The 23,085-nt window shown below is 41.5% G+C and overlaps 1 protein-coding gene across 3 annotated transcripts in view; it reads left to right on the top strand.

Moving 5' to 3' along the window:
• The window catches only part of MTFR1 (mitochondrial fission regulator 1), a 45,037-nt gene extending 22,933 nt beyond the window's left edge, over positions 1–22,104 (top strand). For all 3 annotated transcript variants that reach the window (XM_075826174.1, XM_075826175.1, XM_075826176.1), the window contains exons 4-9: positions 180–278; positions 5,807–5,919; positions 8,974–9,215; positions 10,919–11,186; positions 14,864–15,023; positions 19,011–22,104. In XM_075826174.1, the coding sequence (XP_075682289.1) occupies positions 180–278; positions 5,807–5,919; positions 8,974–9,215; positions 10,919–11,186; positions 14,864–15,023; positions 19,011–19,076 (948 nt within the window). In that variant the 3' untranslated portion in view covers positions 19,077–22,104. The remainder of the gene's footprint in view (positions 1–179; positions 279–5,806; positions 5,920–8,973; positions 9,216–10,918; positions 11,187–14,863; positions 15,024–19,010) is intronic.
• The last annotated feature ends 981 nt before the right edge of the window (positions 22,105–23,085 follow it).

Raw genomic sequence — 23,085 nt, 5'->3', positions numbered from 1 at the left:
TATAGGATACAAAGCAGCTGTATCTCAAAAAGTAAAAATGTATTTTTAATAAAAATGTCTATCCAAAGCCTTTAACAGGTGAGAATTCTTATTTATTTATTTTTTTTCGTCCTGCGGTGTTGCAATTTGAGTACCCGAAGTAATGTGCAGTTTTTGATGCATTTTAATTTTTATTTTAGGTACTTTGGTCAGGCAAGTCATATGGATCATCTCGAAGTATAGTCCGAAAAATTGGTTCAAATCTCGCCATCATACAGTCACCGAGAGTTCATTTACAGGTATAAGGCCATTCCATGCTGAGTAGATCTACGTCCGTATACCATTTAAAAAAATAAACTAGGCATGAAATCGCGTAATAGACTGTTATGCCATACAACGGAGTCCCACAAAAATAGTATGCCGCGCAGTATACATTTTTTTTATTTATTTTTTTTTTTTTTTTAATAACGTGAGCCTATGGGTGACATACACCACTGTATGGAATACATCACCGGCATATGTTTAACGTATACGTCATGAGCTTTTTAATGGCTTTTCATTACGTATACAGTACATTAAAGAGATACCATTGTAGCCTGTGGTATAACTATCACGACATATCCATTTAACGGATACCATTACACTGTGAACACGGCTCTAGGAAACGCTGGGGTCATCACACGTATAATGCTGCTTATTTTATTAAAAACTCCATAAAATACGGTGTAGGATAAATCTGTGGTTCCTGCATAGCAGTAATTCATGAAGTGATAGAATTGTTCTCAAGACTAAGTGTGTAGGTGACAGAAGAGAATTGAATGTCCAATGATGAGAATGAAGGTTTAATAATGTAGCTGTTCTACGTGTGTGTAGGTGACAGAAGAATTTCAAGAGCCATGTTTTCCTGTGCAGATTAATTGGGAGACTGTAAAGGGAATGTGAGATCGATGCAAATACTTGGGCCGTGGAGTCCAGACAATGACATCTTTGTTCTTCTTATATCTTAAATGTTGATCATGAGACTGAGCATATTGTACAGGCTGAAAACGTCAGTTATTGTATAATCCCATTGGAGAGGTCCCTGGCCTGTACAAGGTGCTATGTACACGACCGCACCTTCACCCAAACAGATTTCCATTCTTTTTTTTTTTTTTTTCCTCAAGTCTTTGTTCAGCTTGGACAACCCTAGATAACTTAAACATCCCCCCAAGTATGTGCGGATTCCCCCATCCATTCTTCTCCCAGTTTGGATACCAGAGAATGAAGGGGAGTTCATGACCGGACATCTATAAATAATGTTAGTCTATTGCATGTTTTATAATACATGTCTATCATTATCTCTCATGATCATGTACACCACATTCATCCCCCTTCAAAGACAGAGGTCCGTTGTGGAAGGGAATGTGTAATGCATTACCTCTCATCGTAGTAGTGATTCGTTTGGAATATATATATATATTGTGTGTGTGTATATATATATATATATATATATATATATATCTATCAATGAATTAGAATATCGTCAAAAAGTTAATTTATTTCAGTAATTCAATTCAGAAAGTGTAACTCTTATATTATATAGATTCATTGCACACAGAGAGATCTATTTCCAGCATTTTTTTCTGTAATGTTGATGATTATGGTAAGGGCATGCCCCCACGTGGCGGATTTCCTCCGCAACTGTCCGCATCAATGCCGCACCTAATCCGGGTTGCGGATTACGGCTGCGGAACTGCCCAAAATGTGCAGTAAATTGATGCGGACTGCGGGAAAAGTGCTTCCCTTCTCTCTATCAGTGCAGGATAGAGAGAAGGGCCAGCACTTTCCCTAGTGAAAGTAAACGACTTTCATACTTACCGGCCGTTGTCTTGGTGACGCGTCCCTCTTTCGGCATCCAGCCCTACCTCCCTGGATGACGCGGCAGTCCATGTGACCGCTGCAGCCTGTGATTGGCTGCAGCCGTCACTAAGACTGAAACGTCATCCTGGGAAGCCGGACTGGAGAAAGAAGCAGGGAGTTCTCGGTAAGTATGAACTTCTATTTTTTTACAGGTTTCTGTATATTGGGATCGGTAGTCACTGTCCAGGGTGCAGAAACAGTTACTGCCGATCGCTTAACTCTTTCAGCACCCTGGACAGTGACTATTTACTGACGTCTCCTAGCAACGCTCCCGTAATTCCGGGAGCCCCATTGACTTCCTCAGTCTGGCTGTAGACCTAGAAATACATAGGTCCAGCCAGAATGAAGAAATGTCATGTCAAAAAAGCAAGACGCATCCGCAGCACACATAACACGTACATGACAGCTGCGGACTTCATTGCGGAATTTAGAATCTCCATTGAAGTCAATGGAGAAATTCCGCCATGAGTCCGCAACCAGTCCGCCACTGCTCCGCAACAGACAGAGCATGCTGCGGACACCAAATTCCGCTCCGCAGCCTATGCTCCGCAGCGGAATTTTACTCAACGTCTAAACGAACACTTCTAAATTAAAGTGGAAGTCAATGGAGAAACGGCTCCGCTGCGGAGTGTCTGCAGCGGAATTCAAGTGCAATTCCGCCACGTGTGAACCCAGCCTAACAGTTAATGAAAACCCAAAATTTTGTATCTCAGAAAATTAGAATATTATATAAGCCCAATTTCAAAAATGATTTTTAATATCGAAATGTAGTCCTACTGAAAAGTATGTAAAGTATATGCCCTCCGTACCTGGTCAGGGCTCCTTTTGCATGAATTACTGCATCAATGCGGCGTGGCATGGGGGCGATCAGCCTGTGGCACTGCTGAGGTGTTCTGGAAGCCCAGGTTGCTTTGATAGCGGCCTTCAGCTCGTCTGCATTGTTGGGTCTGGTGTCTCATCTTTCTCTTGACAATACCCTATAGATTCTCTATGGAGTTTGGCCAGCAATCTCGTCTGACCTAATCAAGCGCAGTGATTACTGTGGTTATTACACCAGGTATTGGTACTTTTGGCAGTGTGGGCAGGTGCCAATTCCTGCTGGAAAATGAAATCCGCACCTCCATAAAGCTTGTCCGCAGAGGGAAGCATGAAGTGCTCGAAAATTTCCTGGTAGATGCTGCGCTGACTCTGGACTTGATATAACAATTTAATTACTTAAAGAGGCTCTGTCACCAGATTTTGCAACCCCTATCTGCTATTGCAGCAGATCGGCGCTGCAATGTAGATTACAGTAACGTTTTTATTTTTAAAAAACGAGCATTTTTGGCCAAGTTATGACCATTTTTGTAGTTATGCAAATGAGGCTTGCAAAAGTCCAAGTGGGTGTGTTTAAAAGTAAAAGTCCAAGTGGGCGTGTATTATGTGTGTACATCGGGGCGTTTTTAATACTTTTACTAGCTGGGCGCTCTGAAGAGAAGTATCATCCACTTCTCTTCAGAACGCCCAGCTTCTGCCAGTCACGCTGTGACGTCACTTACAGGTCCTGCATGGTGTCAGACGAGCGAGGACACATCGGCACCAGAGGCTACAGTTGATTCTGCAGCAGCATCAGCATCAGCGTTTGCAGGTAAGATCGACTTACCTGCAAACGCTGATGCTGCTGCAGAATCAACTGTAGCCTCTGGTGCCGATGTGGCCGACACGATGCAGGACCTGTGAGTGACGTCACAGATCTGCACTGCCAGAAGCTGGGCGTTCTGAAGAGAAGAGGATGTTACTTCTCGTCAGAGCGCCCAGCTAGTAAAAGTATTAAAAACGCCCCGATGTACGCACATAATACACGCCCACTTGGACTTTTAAACACACCCACTTGGACTTTTGCAAGCCTCATTTGCATAACTACAAAAATGGTCATAACTTGGCCAAAAATGCTCGTTTTTTAAAAATAAAAACGTTACTGTAATCTACATTGCAGCGCCTATCTGCTGCAATAGCAGATAGGGGCTGCAAAATCTGGTGACAGAGCCTCTTTAAATTAACTTTTTGATATTCTAATTTATTTAGGTGCGTGCATGTGTGTGCGCGTTCTTAATGCCGAGGCTGATACCAGGTCCAGTTTATTGCAGTAAGTACCAGGAGGAATCCTACACAAAGGAGGAACATACCCAGTCCATACACATAGATGTTGGCTTTAAGACTTACCCAGTGCCATATGTTTGAGTTCTCTTAGGGTATGTTCACACGAGGGCGTCCGTTACGGCTGAAATTACGGGGATGTTTCAGCCTGAAAACATCCCCGTAATTTCAGCCGTAACGGCATGTGCAGGCGCTTGAACGCCGCGTCAATTACGGCCGTAGTTAGCGCTGCTATTCATTGGAGTCAATGAGTAACGGCATTAATTACGGCCATAGAAGTGACAGGTCACTTCTTTGACGCGGGCGTCTATTTACGCGCCGTCATATGACAGCGGCGCGTAAATATACGCCTCGTGTGAACAGACAAACGTCTGCCCATTGCTTTCAATGGGCAGATGTTTGTCAGCGCTATTGAGGCGCTATTTTCAGACGTAATTCGGGGCAAAAACGCCCGAATTACTTCCGTAAATAGGCCGTGTGAACATACCCTTAGAAATAGGGTATGGGGTGGGACGACTATGATGACACCATTTTTGTGTGAATGCAGCATGTATGTCACTAACCCTCCAACTGCTGTATCTCTCCAACTGCTTCATCTATTCTATGAAGGAACGAGCTTCTGAGCCGCCGTAGGTCAGTGCTCACAGAGTTCTGCATGTTCCCAGTCAGTGTTCTCTTGCATGTGAATGTTAATAGTGAGTTTTGTATATTCAGGTGTATTGTGTTTTACCTTCTACTTTATCACTTGTGTTTTTATTCTTTGTTTTTCTATCATTGTCTGCCTTTTTGTACCACAACATGAATCTCGTATAATATCTCCCATTCTTGGCAAATAAACTGTATGTACAATTATGGAAGGTCTGATATAGCTGTAATACACCACTGGCTGTGCAGGGAAACTGTTACCCCGCCCCGCGCGGGGACAGGCTTCATTACAAAAAGCATTAAGAAGTTTCTTTTCAAATGTGTGCTCGACAAATCTCAGAAGCCAGTACCCAATGTCCTTAGGTGATCTATGAGTCTCTCGTGACATGAGCGAATGGTAACCTTTTTTATTTTTTTTTAACTTTTGTAAAGAAAAACAACCTGTAGGAATCGGTAGTTTAATATTGTCTTAATAAATATATACACACACACACACACACACACACACACACACACACACACACACACACACACACACACACACACACACACACAATAGAACAAGAAATAGGAGCAGCACTGTGTAGATAACCAAGAAACGGTTGGTGCTAGCTTCAAAAATCAAGGAGTGACGCGCTCCTCATGCATGTATCAAAGAAAAGAGTCTAGAAGCAGCACTCAGCAAAAAAATGTGAATTTATTCACCCAACACAGCAACGTTTCACTTCCTCCATGGAAGCATTTTCAAGCCTTAAATGCTTCCATGGAGGAAGTGAAACGTTGCTGTGTTGGGTGAATAAATTCTCATTTTTTTGCGGAGTGCTGCTTCTAGACTCTTTTCTTTGATAGATATATATATATATATCTATCTATCTATCTAAGCACTGCAGCATCTTTGTATTTTATTTCTTCCAGATATTACACTTATCAGACGTACACTGGTGACTTGCATGTGGTGGTGATCCCTTATTGCATGCATTTTTCTGTGTATACAATAACTCATTGTTTCCTGAGAATCCTCGTATACATTGCATCTACATAATGCAAGCATGTTCATGCCGCTATTGTCATTTGTCATGCATAGTTTTTTTTCATTAGTGCCCACGTTGAGCTCCACATTGAAAGTATTCATTTTTTCTTTTCGCAGCTTGTTCCATATCCTGTAGCACTAAATGGCAGCAAACCAAACGGAGCAGTGGCTTCATTTGCAGATGTGGGATGGGTTGCAGATGAGGCGGGAGAAGCATTTGCACGATTCAGGTCAGTTGGAATTATGATAAACGGGTGAACAATCCATATTGTAGAACTGAATTGGATTCCTTTCCCTGTTTCATTGTAGTGTTTTTGTATTAAGGACTTCCTTCAGGTTCTGAATCTCTGGTTTAAATGGGCTCTGTTTAACCCCTTCCCGACCACCCCATCTGCGTGTGCTCCTAGCAGTACACAGGCGCTCCCCGCAGCCCGGCATTTCCCAGTACAGGCTGCTACTAGCCGCCTTAATACTGGGGGAAAACATTGGGTCGGATCACAGCGTTGATCCGAAACGATGAACCCCTTAAATGCGGCAGTCAATAACGACCGCCGCATTTAAGTTGTTACAACAATATCGGCACCCCGCTACGCGATTACGTGGTCCGATTTTTGCTATGGCAACCGGAAGCCTAACAAAGGCTTCCGGTCTGCCATCTATGGAAGGCAATTAGGTCCTGACAGAGGCAGGACCTAATATGCCCCCTGTCAGTGTGAAACTGACAGGTATAATACCCTGAAATACATAAGTATTGCAGGGTATTCTGACAACGAACCAACAATTGGATCTTCAAGTCCCTAGTGGGACTAAAAAATAGTTCCAAAAAAATGTAAAATTTCAAAATAACAAAATGTAAAAAAATCGCCCTTTTTCCCTTTTCTAAACTGCTTTTATTATTAGAATTTTTTTTCAAAAATAAACTATGCATAATTGGTATCGACGTGTCCGTAACGGCCTGAACTATAAAAATATAATGTAATTTATCGCGCACGGTAACCGCCATAAAAAACGATACCAGAATCGCTATTTTTTTATTTATTTTTTTTTGTCCCATCAGCTCACAAAAAATTGAATAAATAGGGATAAAAAAGTCGCATGTACTCAAAAATGGTACAAATAAAAACTACAGTTTGTTCTGCAAAAAAGCCCTCCCACAGCTTTCTTGATGGAAAAATAGTTGTTGCTCTTAGAATATGACAACACAAAAACAAAATATATATTTTTAAAACCGTGACTTTATCGAGCAAACACCGGAAAATATAAAAAAAAACTTTTATACATATGGTATCGCCGTAATCACATCGACCCGCAGAATAAATAAATTTATAGCGCACGGTGAACGCCGTAAAAAAAAAAAAGAAGAAGAAAAAACAATAGAAGTTTTCACGCCCGAATTACACAAAATTCAGCAAAAAACCTATGGGATCAAAATGCTCACTTTACCCCTAGACAAAGTCTTTTGAGGACTGTAGTTTCCCAAATGGGGTCACTTCTGGGGGATGTACACTGATTTGGTCCCGCAGGGTCTTTGCAAATGCGACATGACACCCGAAAACCAATCCAGCAAACTTTGAGCTCCAAAAGCCAAATTGCGCTCCTTAGCTTCTGAGCCCGCCGTGTGTCCAAACAGCCGTTTATGACCACATATGGGGTATTGCCGTAATCAGGAGAAATTGCTTTTACAAATCTTTGGGTGCTTTTTCTTCTTTATTCCTTGTAAAAATTTATTGGGGAAAAATTTCGATTTTCATTTTTACGGACGAATTCCACTAAATTCCGCAAAAAACCTGTGGGGTTAAAATGCTCTATACCCCTTGATAAATTCCTTGAGGGGTGTGGTTTGCCAAATGGTCTCTTTTTGGGGGTGTTTCCCCTGTTTTGGCACTGCAAGGCCTCTTCAAACCTGACATGGTGCCTAAAATATATTCTAATAAAAAGGAGGCCCCAAAATCCACTAGGTGCTTTTGAGCCTGTGCTTCAGTACATTATTTTATTGAGTTGCGTTTCTCTGGTAAAACCTTTTTGTGTTTACAGAAAAAAATGGATTAAAATTGATTTTCTGACAAAAAATAAGAAATTTGTAAATTTCTCCTCTACTTAGCTTTAATTCCTATGAAACACCTAAAGGGTTAAGAAACTGTCTAAATGCTGTTTTGAAAACTTTGTGGGTTGCAGTTTTTAAAATTGGGTGACTTATGGTGGTTTCTAATATATAAGGCCCTCAAAGCCACTTCAGAACTGAACTGGTACCTATAAAAATAGGTTTAGGAAATGTTCTTGAATGTGAGAAATTGCTGCTAAAGTTCTAAGCCTTGTATCGTCCAAGAAAAATAAAAGGACGATCAAACAACGATGCCAACATAAAGTAGAGATATGGGAAATGTTAATTACTAACTTTTGTGTGGTATTACTGTCTGTTTTCCAAGCAGATACCTTTTTAAATTTTGAAAAATGCTAATTTTTGCAAATTTTCTCTAAAGTTTGGGGTTTTTCACAAACAAATACTGAACTTATTGATCAAATTTGTCCACTAACATAAAGTACAATATGTCATGAGAAAACAATCTCAGAATCGCTTGGATAGGTAAAAGCATTCCCAAGTTATTACCACATAAAGTGACACATGTCAGATTTGAAAAAATCGGCTGCGTCCACAAGGCCAAAACAGGCTGTCCTGAAGGGGTTAAAGAGACTGTCGGCTCCAAAAAACTTCCTAAACTACAGTAAATGGATTAAAAGACACTGATTCCAAATCTGTAAGTTTTGCTGTCTTGTGTTCACCCGCTGTTAGCCTGCAAATGTTCCATATACGCTGCATGCTGATGCATAGAGGACTCCTAAGCTCCGCAATATAATGGATAGGACTCAATCATAGGACCAGTCATCCCCATACAGCGCACGACCGGTTTGCGGGCTTGTAGTCAGTAGAAAGATGAAACTTTCAGATTTGGCGTCTTTTAAGCTATTAACTAATAGTTTAGGGGGGGTTCGGGGGTGATTGTCCCTTTTTAAGCAGAGATGCACAAACTTTTATTTATTTTTTTGTCCAAAGGCCACATTCTCTGATTGCAACTTGGTGCTCCAATACATTTCTGATAATTTATAGTACAGACTAATACATAACTTTATAACTAACTTTTGTAGCGGGCTAAGCAAGGTTAGAAGCTACGTGGCAACTTGGGAAATGAATACTTTCAGATAGGCATGCCTAATGCCGTGTCTGACAGTATGAGAAATACATTCATGAGACTGTGTTTTATCTAATAACGTGACCTATCTTGCAGGACACAGAATCATTTGCACCCCAATCTGTCACTAGAGGATAACGTAAGTCACTTTGACAGACCATTACGGAGACCAGTATCTTTGCCTGTTCTGTTGAAAGAAGAACCAGAGGTCAAACCTCAGCCAGCGGCCAATGAAGAAGCTCTGCAGAAGATCAGTGCACTGGAATGTGAACTTGCCAACTTGAGAGCCCAAATAGCCAAGATTGTTACCATCCAGGGGCAGCAGAATGTGGCAGCAGGTACGGTTTTTCAAAATTGCCCACCTTTCAAATCAACTAATACATTGAGTTTGGTTAAAGGCGGGGATGTTTCTTTATTATTCCAGAAATAGCGCCACTCTTGTCCATGGGTTTTGTCTGGTATTGCAGCTCAGCCCCATTCAAGTGACCCCCTTCAAAACAGACTCTCTTAATTTTTGTTTATAGGGAACATTGGCCTGCACAGAGAGGAGCAGACTTCATGTTTCTAACACAGTAACACTTCTTTGTAGACATTTGATAGGAACTGTCACAAAAATATGCAATAGAGGGGAGCTTAAATGGGTTATCCGGGGACCAAAAATGACTTGGATTTATATTTTTATGTGAAAAGAAGTCCCTTACTAATGTACTTTCATTTTTAATTCTGTGCTGAATCGTGCACTTCAAACCCAGTGAAGTGGTGCAGGAAGTGGCGATAACGGCACGGGCAGCCCATAGAAGTCTATGGAGCTCCCATAATGAATGGGTGGCCACATGTGTGCACCCGGCATTACTGCAGCGTTGCTAGGCGACGTCAGTAAATAGTCACTGTCCAGGGTGCTGAAAGAGTTAACTGATCGGCAGTAACTCTTTCAGCACCCTGGACAGTGAATTCCGATCACAATATACAGCAACCTGTAAAAAAAAAAAAGAAAGACGTTCGTACTTACCGAGAACTTCCTGCTTCTTCCTCCCGGCCGTTGACTTGGTGATGCGTTCCTCTCGACATCCGGCCCGACATCCCTGGATGACGTTTCAGCCAATGTGACCGCTGCAGCCAATCACAGGCCAATCACATGCTGCAGCGGTCACATGGACTGTCGCCTCATCCAGGGATGTCGTGCTGGATGTCAAGAGAGGGACGCGTCACCGTTGCCTTGGTGACGCGTCCCTCTCGACATCCGGCCCGACATCCCTGGATGACGTTTCAGCCCATGACTGGCTGACATGACTGGCCTGTGATTGGCTGCAGCGGTCACTTGGACTGAATCGTCATCCCGGGAGGTCGGACTGGAGGTAGAAGGGAGTTATCGGTAAGTAGGAACTCCTATTTTTTTTTTTGAGCTTAACTCTTTCAGCACCCTGGACAGTGACTGACTATCTCCTGACGTCGCGTACCGGAAAATCCGTGACTCATAAGCCGGGTTCGGTCAAAACGTGTTTGGCCGAACCCGGTGAAGTTCGGATTCGCTGCAAACCGAACTTTTCACGATGTTCGGACCGAAACCGGGTTCGGTTGTTCCGGTTCGCTCATCTCTAGTCAGGAGTTTCAGATCGCTGGAGTCCCCGAGCAGTGAATCAGCTAGCACTCTGCCCGGGGACTCCAGCACTGCTCCTGTCATCACTGTCCATATATGAAAGTACAATAATAAGTGACTTCTTTTCACATAAAAATATAAATTCCACGCTGTTTTTGGTCCCCAGATAACCCCTATAAGTCAAACCATTGTGTCCCTCTTAAGTTCCGTTTTTGTTTTTTTTCTTTAACAGCATTCATTATTTTATGAGACTAGACGAGTGTATATACACAGTGCTGTTATATAAAAGCGGAAATTATTTCCTCACTTTATAATAACCACGGTAGAGCTGTGCCCACATAGGTTTCCAGCGAAATTATCATTTTTATACTACAGTGTAAGCCATAACCGGCAGAGAGAACCTTATGTTCTAATAAAACAGAACTCCGAATTGTATTTTTATAGTGACTAGTCCTACAACTCCACTTGTTCCTGGAGCTTCACCTGTAAGTGCACCACCAGCTCCTCCTCTGCCACCACCAGCTCCTCCTCTGCCACCACCACTGCCGCCACCTGCTCTTCATCGGAGTGTGTCTGCTATTGACCTCATTAAGCAGAGGAAAGGAAAGAGCAGTTCAGATGTGATTGACCGCGCGCCAAAGAAGCCTGAAATACCAAACATGTTGGATGTCCTTAAAGACATGAGTAGAGTCCAGTTACGCTCAGTGAAAAGGTAACGCTTGTTCAATCTATATTTGTTTTGTTTTTGTGTCTACTAATTGTGTGTTCCTACTCGATTATCTTATAGTCACCACTAATAATGTCTCCACCAAACAGAAGAAAATGCAATAACGAAGTACAATTCTGATAATTCCGAATCCGGGACATGGGGCGCTATAAAGGCAACCAGTTACCACATTTTCTGCCCCATAACTGCCGCCATGTCGTTCTACCCGACGATAATAGATTTCTAAAGATGTTCGTATAAAAAGTCCCTTGGCTTGTATTAACCCTTTAATGACCAGCCTATTTTAAACCTTAATGACCAAGCCATTTTTTTACGTTTTTCCATCGTCGCATTCCAAGAGCTATAACCTTTTTATTTTTGCGTCGACATAGCTGTATAAGGTCTTGTTTTTTGCGGGACAAGTTGTATTTTTTTAATAGCACCATTTTGCTGTACATATTTATTGATTAACTTTTTTTTTTGGGCAGAATAGAAAAAAAACTGAAATTTCGCCACTCTTTTTCGCGTCTTAAATCTACGCCGTTTACCGTGTGATATAAATAACACTAACTTTATTCAGCGGGTTGTTATGATTGCAACGATACCAAATTTGCAATTTTGTATCGTTTTTGTATGTTTTACTACTTTTACACAGTAAAAACGATTTTTTTTTTTTTTCAAAATTATTTGTTTTTGTGTCTCCATATTTGAAGAGCCATAAGTTTTTGTTTTTTTTATTGTTCCGCCAATGCAGTTGTATGAGGGCTTTTATTTTGCGGGAAGACTTGTAGTTTTTATTGGTACCATTTTGGAGTAGATTCGACTTTTTGATCACTTTTTATCACATTTTTTTTAAAGTCAGGATTCACAGGATTCACTGCAATTTTTCCATAGTTTTTTATTACATTTTTTACGCCATTCACCGTGCGGGTTAAATAATGTAATAGATTTATAGTCGGGGTCGTTACGGAAACGGCGATACCAAATATGTGTAACGTTTTTACTTTTATTTTGGTTTTTTAATAGTAAAGTATTTTGTAAAGGGAAAAGGTGGGTTTTTAATTTTTTTTTTTTCCACATTTTTTTTAATTAACTTTTCACTAAACTTTTTATTTTTTACTAGTCCCACTAGGGGACTTTAATATGCGATTCTCCGATCGCTATTATAATACAATGCAATACTTTTGTATTGCAGTGTATTATGCCTGTCCGTTTAAAACGGACAGGCATCTGCTAGGTCATGCCTCCGGCATGATCTAGCAGGCATTCGCTCCAGGCGGACCTAGGGGCCTTTATTAGGCCCCCGGCTGCCATCGGAGACACAGACACGCGGCGATCTTGCTTGGTGTCGGTGGGAGAGAGAGGGAGCTCCCGCCCTCTCTCCAAAACCACTCAGATGCGGTGCACGCTATTCAGCACCGCATCTAAGGGGTTAAACGGGTGAGATCGATACTAATATCGATCTCACACAGCAGAGCAGGGACGCCCCCAGCTCTCAGCTTCCTCTGGCAGCTGAGAGCAGGGAGATTTGACGGCTCTCTGCTCTGTTTACTTTATCCTGATGCAGCGACGTAAAAAGGCATATGCATCAGAATAAAGCCCGTTAGTGGCCGCCGTTAAAAGGCGTATTGGCCATTAAGCCAGGCCTGCATGACTCCTCAGACCGGGACCGCCCACATGACTTCACTGGTAATTTACATACATTGTGCTTTACTTTATAACTTGATTTTATACTTTTATTTTCCATTTAAAATAAATTTTTGGCTTTGCATATTTATAGTGTCTAGTCCTACAACTACATTTTGTTCCTAGAGACCGGCATCTCAAGCTTATTCTCATTTGGTAGAACGCCGTGGTGAAGGTTTAGGTGCAGAAAATGCGGAGACCTGGTTCCTTGAGGCTATGGTCACATGATTAATTTTTTATGTGAAAAATTCGATGTGGTATTAACCGAGAATCTGCGGGAAGAAATCCGAGGCTGACTCTCGGGTCTCTGCCGTGGTTTTGTACACAGGTGGGTCTAATCTGCCTGTGGATACCCGATGCTGTTTTTGCAGCAGAATACGCTACAGAAACCGCATCAAGAAGTGACGCGGTTTTCATTTCTGCTCGCTAGAAATTTAAAACAATGGGAGGCTTTTTACCCTGATTCCATTGAAAACAAAAGTGTTGAAATAGGTGGGAATTTTCTGCCGTAAACAAGATTTTCTGCTTTATTGGGCAGGACATTGAAGGAATGTTAGAACCAAATACATTTATGGCATGTCCACATAACGGGGGCCAGACTGGAAATTTATTTAGGCAGTTTTAAAAAAAACAAACAGGCAGACTGGTTTACTATTCAAAATGCGCCTGAATTCTGGAGTACATGCTTGGCAAGGGGGTGTGGCTCACTGTGAAGGGGGTAGAGGTTTAGCAGTAAGGGGTATGGCTTAAAATGTTACAACGTGCCAAAATTCTGTTGCAAAAAACTGACGTAACCTAAGCCAACTAATACGTGGTATAAGGAAAAGTGTCTAGCATGTTTAGCAAGATGCGCCAAATTTATCATACAGCGGGCACCACTTTGATAAATTTGGCACATTTTTTTTTGACTACCTAATCCAAGTCTAAAATGTACAGATTAGTAAATCTGCCCCACTGATGTGACCAGCAGTAAACCTGATATGTCGTATGTTTGATCATGAGGCTTGGAAGACAGAGGTAATCATGTGTATTTTTAACCAGTTGTGCGAGTCTGTCCCTTAGCTGGCTGCAGCCGGAGACAGATGAGCGGGCTTGCTTGGCAGTAAGACTAAAGTCACTTGCTTTCTTATTCAGCGAGCACTCTGTCTTTGTGGTATGGCGGACGATCGCATATGTTTGTTATAAAATACATGTGCTATATTTGTAGATTGTATGCCTATGTTATAGTTGTAAAAGTCAAAAACAAGAAGATTTTTTTTTTTTTTAATGTATTTGTATTGATGGGAAAACTGGTGCCGATTAACCCTTTCCTTAACTTTTCTCTTGCCGTTGAATCAATGGCACACTGATGGATTGCCAGCTACTGTGTGCCGTGAACTGTTAGGCTGGGTTCACACGACCTATTTTCAGGCGTAAACGAGGCGTATTATGCCTCGATTTACGCCTGAAAATAGGGCTACAATACGTCGGCAAACATCTGCCCATTCTTTTGAATGGGTTTGCCGACGTACTGTGCAGACAACCTGTCATTTATGCGTCGTCGTTTGACAGCTGTCAAACGAGGACGCGTAAAAATACAGCCTCGTCAAAAGAAGTGCAGGACACTTATATACATTATATGCAGGGCACTTCTTTCAGACGTAATTTGAGCCGTTCTTCATTGAACTCAATGAAGCACAGCTCAAAATTTACGGCTGTCCGAGAAGCCTCGCAAAATGCGAGGAGGAGGAATTACGGCTGAAACGAGGCAGCTGTTTTCTCCTGAAAACAGTCTGTCATTTCAGCCGTAAAAGCCAGCTAGCGTGTGCACATACCCTAAGGGTATGTTCACACGGCTTATTTTCGGCCGTTTTCCGACGTTCATTTTTTTCCCTTTAATAAAGAATTCTGATCGGGGGAAACCCACACCCTTATCTGACATGTTATAATAGGGCTGACGCAGACCACCGCTTATGTTGTCGTGATTCATTCGATATTTGTATTTTTTTTTTTAATAGAACTAAAGAACCCAAGCCCAGTGATCCGGCTGACCCTGCCGCTCTCATTGCAGAAGCTTTAAAAAAGAAGTTTGCTTACAGATATCGAAGTGACAGTTATGGGGAGTCGGACAAAAGTCTTCCTAATGTGGAACACAAAAAGGTTACAGAAACTCCACTGGTATGTGAGGAGCATAAACCCATCATCTAATCTATGATTATTACTGTTCGTGTTAATGAGGGACATGTTGAAACCTCGACAATAGTAGCCCATTGACAGTGTCAAATTTTTCTCCTTTAGCGCTTGTGAAGATGAAATAATCTACAGTTAAAACTACATTTATTTTCCCGTTCTCTGTATTTACCCTTTGGGGGATGGGTTGGGGGGGGGGGGAATTTGTTCTATTGTTTGTATTGTGATTTATGTGTGAAGCAAGTTTATAGACTAAAATTCTATCAATAGTATACACATTAAAGAAAAACATAAATTTTATGGGAAAAAAAATTAGATTTTCATTTTCACATCCAATTAATTCTGCAAAAAATCTGGGGTCAAAATTCTTACTATACCCCTAGATAAATTCCATAAGGGGTGTAGTTTCCAAAATGGGTCACTTTTGGGGGTTTCCACTGTTTTTGTCCCTCAGGTGCTTTGCAAATGCGACATGGTCTCCACAAATCATTCCAGAAAAATTTAGATTTTCAAAAGCCAAATGGCGCTCTTTCCGTTCTGAGGGCTGCCGTGTGTTCAAACAAGTTTATGACCACATATGGGGTATTGCCGTAATCTGGAGAAATTGCTTTACAAATGTTGAGGTGTTTTTGGTTTTTTTTGTTTGTTTTTTCTCTCCTTTTAAACCTTGTAAAGATGAAACCATTGTATGTTTTATTGAAAATAATTTAGATTTTCATCTTTATGGCTTAATTCACAGAAAAAAACAAAAAACTGTGGGATCAAAACGCTCACTACACCCCTGGATAAATTCCTTGGGTGTAGTTTCCAAAACTGTGTCTTTTTGAGGGTTTTTTGCTGTGTTTTGGCACCACAAGACCTTGTCAAACCTGACATGGTGCCTAAAATAGCTTCATAGGGTATGTGCACACGATAGCAGGCATTTACGTGTGAAAAGACAGACTGTTTTCAATAGAAAACAGCTGCCTCGTTTCACACGTAAATGCTCCTCCTCGTATTATGTGAGGCGTCTGTGACGCTCGTAAATCTTGAGCTGCTCTTCATTGAGTTCAATGAAGAACGACTCAAATTACGTTGCAAAGAAGTGCCCTGCACTTCTTTGCCGAGGCAGTCAATTTACGCGTCGTCGTTTGACAGCTGTCAAACGACGACGCGTAAATTACAGGTCGTCTGCACAATACGTCGGCAAACCCATTCAAATGAATGGGCAGATGTTTGCCGACGTATTGTAGCCCTATTTTCAGGCGTAAATCGAGGCATAATACGCCTCGTTTACGCCTGAAAATAGGTCGTGAACCCAGCCTAATAGAAAGGAGGCCTGAAAATCCACTAGGTGCTCCTTTGCTTCTGAGGCCGGTGCTTCGGTCCATTAGCACACTAGAGCCACATGTGGGATATTTCTAAAAACAGCAGAACCTGGGCAATAAATATTGCGTTGCGTTTCTCTGGTAAAACCTTCTGTGTTACAGGAAAAATTTATTACAAATGAATTTTGGCAAAAAAAATTAAATATGTACATTTCACCTAACCTTTTAATTCATGTGAAACGCCTAAAGGGTTAAGACACTTTCTGAATGCTGTTTTGAATACTTTGACGGGCGCATTATGGGGACTTTCTAATAAATAAAGCCCTCAAAGCCACTTCAGATCTTGAAAATGAAGGAAATTGCTGCTAAAGTTCTAAGCCTTGTAACGTCCTAGAAAAATAAAAGGAAGTGAAAAAAACCGATGCAAATATAAAGTAGACATATGGGAAATGTAAACTAGTAACTATTTTGTGTGGTATTACTATATGTCTTAAAAGCAGATACATTTATTTGTGAAAAACATCAATATTTAGAGACCGTTTGGAAAAATTACCATTTTTCTAAATTTAAAGAGGCTCTGTCACCAGATTATAAATGCCCTATCGCCTACATAATCTGATCGGCGCTGTAATGTAGATAACAGCAGTGGTTTTTATTTTGAAAAACGATCATTTTTGAGCAAGTTATGAGCTAGTTTAGATTTATGCTAATGAGTTCCTCAATGGACAACTGGGCGTGTTTTTTACTTTTGACCTAGTGGGCGTTGTACAGAGGAGTGTATGACGCTGACCAATCAGTGACCTGCACTTCCCATTGTTCCAGCCCAGCATGGTCCACAGCACAGCGTGATTGTGCAGTGAAAGAAGTAAACACGCCCTGTTGCTAAAAACACAATACACGCCCAGTTGGAAATAAGAAAAACACGGCCAGTTGGAAATAAGAAAAACACACCCAGTTGTCCATTAGAAAGGCTAATTTGCATAAATATAAAATTGCTCATAACCTATCCAAAAATTATTGTTTTAAAAAAAACAACAAAAAAAAACGTTCCTGTTATCTACATTGCAGCGCCGATCACATGCAATAGGAGATAGGGATTTCAGAATCTGGTGACAGAGCCTCTTTAAGCCCTTAATGACCAAGCCATTTTTTAAGTTTTTCCATCGTCTCACTCAAAGAGCTATAACTTTTTATTTTTGCGTTGACATAGCTGTATAAGGTCTTTGTTTTTTTGCAGGACAAGTTGTAATTTTTAATAGCACCATTTTGGGGTACATAGAATTTGTTGATTAACTTTTATTAAGTTTTTTTGGGGGCGAATAGAAAAAAAAACTGCAATTTCACCACACTTTTTTGCGTCCTAAATTTACGCCGTTTACCGTGTGGTATAAATAACACTAACTTTATTCAGCGGGGTGTTGCGATTGCAACGATAACAAAGTTGTATAGTTTTTGTATGTTTTACTACTTTTACACAGTGAAAACACTTTTTTTTTTTTTCAAAATTATTTGTTTTTGTGTCTCCATATTTGAAGAGCCATAACGTTTTTGTTTTTTTCGCCGATGGCTTTTTTTTTTTTTTTTTTTGCGGGACATTTTTATCGGTACCATATTGGAGTAGATGCGACTTTTTGATCACTTTTTATCACATTTTTTTTAAGGCTGGATTCAAAGAAAAATTTTTGCATGTTTTTTTATTTTATAGTTTACGATGTTCACCGTGCGGGTTAGATGATTTAATAACTTTATAGATGGGGTCGTTACGGACGCGGCGATACCAAATATGTCTAACTTTTTTACTTTCTTTTGTTTAACAATAAAGCAGTTTGTAAGGGGGGAAAAGTGGATTTTTCATTTATTTATTTTTCACTTTTTTACTAGTCCCACTAGGGGACTTCACTATGCGATTATCCGATCTCATTTATAATACAATGCAATACTTTTGTATTGCAGTGTATTATGCCTGTCCGTGTAAAACGGACAGGCATCTGCTAGATCATGCCAGAGGCCAGAGGCATGATCTAGCAGGCATTCACCACCGGCAGACCTGGGGGCCTTTATTAGGCCCCCGGCTGCCATCGGAGACACACACTCGGCGATCGTATCGCCGGGTGTCAGTGGGATAAGAGGGAGCTCCCTCCCTCTCTACAAAACCACTCAGATGTGGTGCACGCTATTGAGCACCGCATCTGAGGGGTTAAACGGGTGAGATCGATACTAATATCGATCTCACCTGGCAGAGCAGGGACGCCCTCAGCTACCTCTAGCAGCTGAGAGCAGGGAGATTTGACAGCTCCCTGCTCTGTTTACTTATTCCGATGCCGCGACGTAAAAAATCTATGGCATCGGAATAAGGCCCGTTAGTGACCGACGTAGAAACACTATGGGCCGGTCACTAATGGGTTAAATCTGTCACGTTTTTTTCACTAACACAAAGTACAATGTCACGAGAAAACAGTCTCCGAATCGCTTGGATAAGTAAAAGCATTCCCAAGTTACCACATAAATATGATACATGTTAGATTTGAGAAAATAGGCTGTGTCCACAAGGCCAAAACTGTCTGTCTCCAAGGGCTTAAGGGCTTAATTTCCACCAAGGAGTATAGATGTAGCAGCGCTGAGTTTGTCATGTGGTACACTAAACTTTTTTTTTTTCTTCTCTCTCTAGTTTGGACCTCACATGCTAAAAGCAACAGGGAAAATGAAGAGCTTTATCCAATCTTCTAATTTATGACAATTCACAATTGACTGCCGGTAACCAGGGCTGTCCGTATTTACAGTGATATTGGATGTACAATGTATCATTTCCTTTAGGGAACCTGTGAACTGCTCACAATCCGGTGTAACACTAAGTCTTAACATTCTGGATTGTAGTACATGGTAACGAAGTAATGATGATGATGAGTACTAGTGATATATTTATAAAGGTTTTGGTACTTTAGTTTATATTGCTGCAGTCCTTGAGGAGTACGGACTGTTGCATACATCTTTCAGACCTCTAAATTCCCCTTCTAACATTTTTGAAGTGAATGGGTGAGTCTTCTGGTATTTTATAGGTCATATTGGTGACATCCAGCACCACCTCTGATTTCCAGAATGAAGGGCTCTATAGAACGCTAATGCCTCTCACACTGCTCCGAGATCTTTGGTACTGGATATCTGACACAAATTTGAAGCAAGTCATTGCTTTGAATGGTCCTTTGCTTTGAATGTTGTCAGATTTCCAATAACAAATGTCCGAGCAGTTCTAGTGGCTATAAGCGTTCTATAGAGCCCTTCATTCTGGAAGTCCGCGGTGGTCAATGATGTCATCTCACGTACATGTGACAGATTGCAAGATAATTTTCACACGGCTTCCCCTTTCGTTGAATACCACTATGTAATGACGCTTGGTCCACCATCTGGTTATCTTCTTCTTCAGTCGTTTTTAAAACCTTTAAACCGGTTTTTTTTGTGTGTTGTGGAGACTCTAGAAATATTGAAGCCGTCTTGACTCCTTGTGGGAGTATTTTTTCTCCACGCTGGTAACACACGCAGAGCCTGAACTCTATTACTGACCCCATATGTATTGTATTCTGTATGTTACATTGTTCTATATGCCAGAACACAGTATTATGCTACAGAACAGGTCATGAGCCATATGCCGCTTTTTTAACCCCTCCCCCACTTTTTAAAAATATTTGATAATCTACAAAACTGTTGAAATTTATACCTATAGCTATTTAAGCGATTAAGACAACAATGCTCTGTTTCCTTAGTATGAAGCACTAATCCTCCACGCGATTAACTTGTAAAATGCTGGAGGCTGTTTCCTCTATTAAGGGCCTGACACATACAGCATCAGTTCAGGTTAACACGAGCTGTATATAGATTGGACCCCTAATAGGGAAGCCGCTGCTTGTGTTGTGGAGGTTTCTTTGGTATTGAGCAAAATTGTTCTGATTTCTCCAAACATTGAGGAATCGGTAGATACACTTAAGAACATGGAGATAGATCTGGCGTGTGTGGTTCATCACGTAATGGGTCCTTTATCACTGCACACCGATTTCAGTTATATCCCTCCATATCTGTCAGAACATAGACCACAACAGTTCATGATACCTTGATAAAGTTACTCGTGGAAGATTTAACTCTGTATATCTTCATAACACAGGACCCAGCATCAACAGAGTTAAAATAGTTGTATTGTTAGGGGTAAATTGGAGCGCACCAATTATCCATGCCAGGTGCCTACAGGATTGGAAGATATCACAGTGAAACCCTGTGCTTGTGATCACCACATCTAATACTGTATGGTGAATGATTTCTATAGGTAGACACCTCACTCCAGTTGTAGGTTGCAAAAGTTGGATATACAAACTGTAGGACACACTAGAAATCCTGCGTTTTGTAAACCAGAGTTACGTTGGCCCTATAAATGCATTACACATTGTATTAGCGTATATATGACGGCCATACGTGGCTCTTGGGATATACCAAATATGATCATACAAACACCAGCACAATAAACCCCATGCTGTAAAAACTTGGAGGGTTTCCTTAGTAGATGAATGGCAGTGTGTACGGAAGTGTTCGTGTTTGTAACAAAGGATTTCGGGGATGTTTCACAATGGGTTGAGGCAACTTGTAGAATAGTGCGTTGTTTTTTTTAGGAGTAATAGTGATGGTGGGGTCTGTCTGGAAATCTGCCCAAAGCAATATAACCCACTAAAAGAGTTTGTTCATGTCATTGTTACCGCTTTATACATGCCTTTTTTTTTTTTTTAACATAATTTGTTCTATCCTCGTGATGTGGTCTCGAGCAGTGCGGTGCATGTAGCCAGTCGCGAGTGTTGCCCTAAGGCCTACTTCACACGAGCGTGTTAAACGTCTGTGGGACGGCCGTTGTTACAGCGGCCGTCCCACAGACCTATGTAATTGAATGTGGCCGTTCACACCGCCGTTGTTTCAATGGACCGTGTGAAGGGTCCGTGGGAAAATAGGACATGTCCGTTCTTTTCAAGCATCACGCATCCCTCCATGGACTCCTCTATGGGGGATGCGAGACATCGCGTCCCGCAGCGCCGAGCACCGATGCACCTCGGACGTGACGCTCGTGTGAATTAGGCCTAAGGCAAAGAATATCTAACCAAGTGGTAACACATGGAGTTTCAATTAATGTTATTTTGTGTTCAGTTAATTGTAAAGTTATCTACATTTGCTGTGCAGTTGAATACATTCCTGTTCTGGTATTTAATCCTGACGAGGCCAATAAGTTGTTTGTTTTTCACAGAAATACCAGGACAGTCTGTCCCCACAATCTTGACTTTAAAAGTTTCTGGATCTTCTGTATGAATATCAGCCACTTGGCCTGTAATGCTGCACTCTTTCTAAGCTGACAATTTTAGGGGTGATGTCCCTTTAAGAGCTCTGATATTCCCGTTATCGATCATCACATTACTCATGAAACCGCTCATCTTTAATCTTTGAAGCGCTTATTAAAATATCATTTTCTTTGACAGTCCTTACACTTAAATGCTTATTACTATTGGAGTGATTTTTTTTTTTGATTTTTTTTTTTCATTACGGCAAAAGGAAACTAGAAACCCTCTTGTATCTTTTAAGGTTTAAACCTGTTAAATATTTTATTGTATATTGAGGGTTTTTTTAATTGTTTTTATGATTTAATCTTTAATATGGACAAACACCAATGCTGTGTTCATGCCTACAATACATGTCAGACAGCGATGCCGATACAATAAAACAATGGCTTATTTACCCAGTCTCTCCGTTTTTGTTTTTATTCACCTGAGGTTTGAATACTTTATAACTTTCCTGTTTTTAAACAGCAGATCACCATCAATGTCTAGTTTTAGAAATGTTGTAGTGTCAGATATAGGTTTGAGGGCTCTAAGGATTGCTGAATGGTCCCTTATTTTGGAAATCAATGCTGGTCAGAGTGTCTGGACTATGCTGCTGTTTTATCTATGACTTGATAAATCAACTTTGTGTGGATCTTCCCTCATGATTCTTTGAGGTGGGGAAATGCGACACCGTCAATCTTGTGTGTGTTAGGCCGGGTTCACTCAAGCATGTTAGGTCTGTAAAATACGGACCGTATGTCCGCCACATTTCCCGGACCGAACACCGTGCAGGGAGCTGGGCCCCAAGCATCTATGAAGCTAGAAGTCCCTGCCTCGCTGCGGGAAAACTGTCCTGTACTGTAACCATGTTTTCAGTACGGGGACAGTCTTCCGCAGGGAGTCCTAGCGTCATAGAGAACTATGATGCTAGGAGTCCGGCACCCTGCAGTGTGTTGGGTCCGGGAAATGCGGCCAATGTACGGTCCATATTTTTTTACGGATCGAACGTGCTCGTGTGAACCCGGCCTTAGGCTGTGTTCCCATGTTGTGGTCAAAACACGTTTTTCAATGTGATTCTGTGAAAATCACTGCAAAAATTGCAACTTGACTGTGACGTGTGGACTTAGCCTTAGCCCCTCCCTTTACTGTTAACTGGTTGCCGACACAGGACGAGTATGCTCGTCCTGAGCGGCGAGCACTTCGCGCATTAGGACGAGCATACTCGTCAGTGGCGTAACTACCGCCGTAGCAGCAGTAGCGGCTGCTACGGGGCCCGCGGCATGAGGGGGCCCGTGTCACCCGCCGGCACGGGCCCCCACCATGGCCGGAGGCTCCGCTAACAGCCGCTATGGCTGCTACAGCGGGACGCCACTGAACACTACGGCAGAGCAGGGAGGTATC

This window comes from Rhinoderma darwinii, chromosome 5 (genome assembly GCF_050947455.1).
Source record: "Rhinoderma darwinii isolate aRhiDar2 chromosome 5, aRhiDar2.hap1, whole genome shotgun sequence".
Classification (NCBI taxonomy): Eukaryota; Metazoa; Chordata; class Amphibia; order Anura; family Rhinodermatidae; genus Rhinoderma; species Rhinoderma darwinii.
Note: the sequence above shows the minus strand (reverse complement) of the source record. Positions and strands in the feature narration are given on the sequence as shown.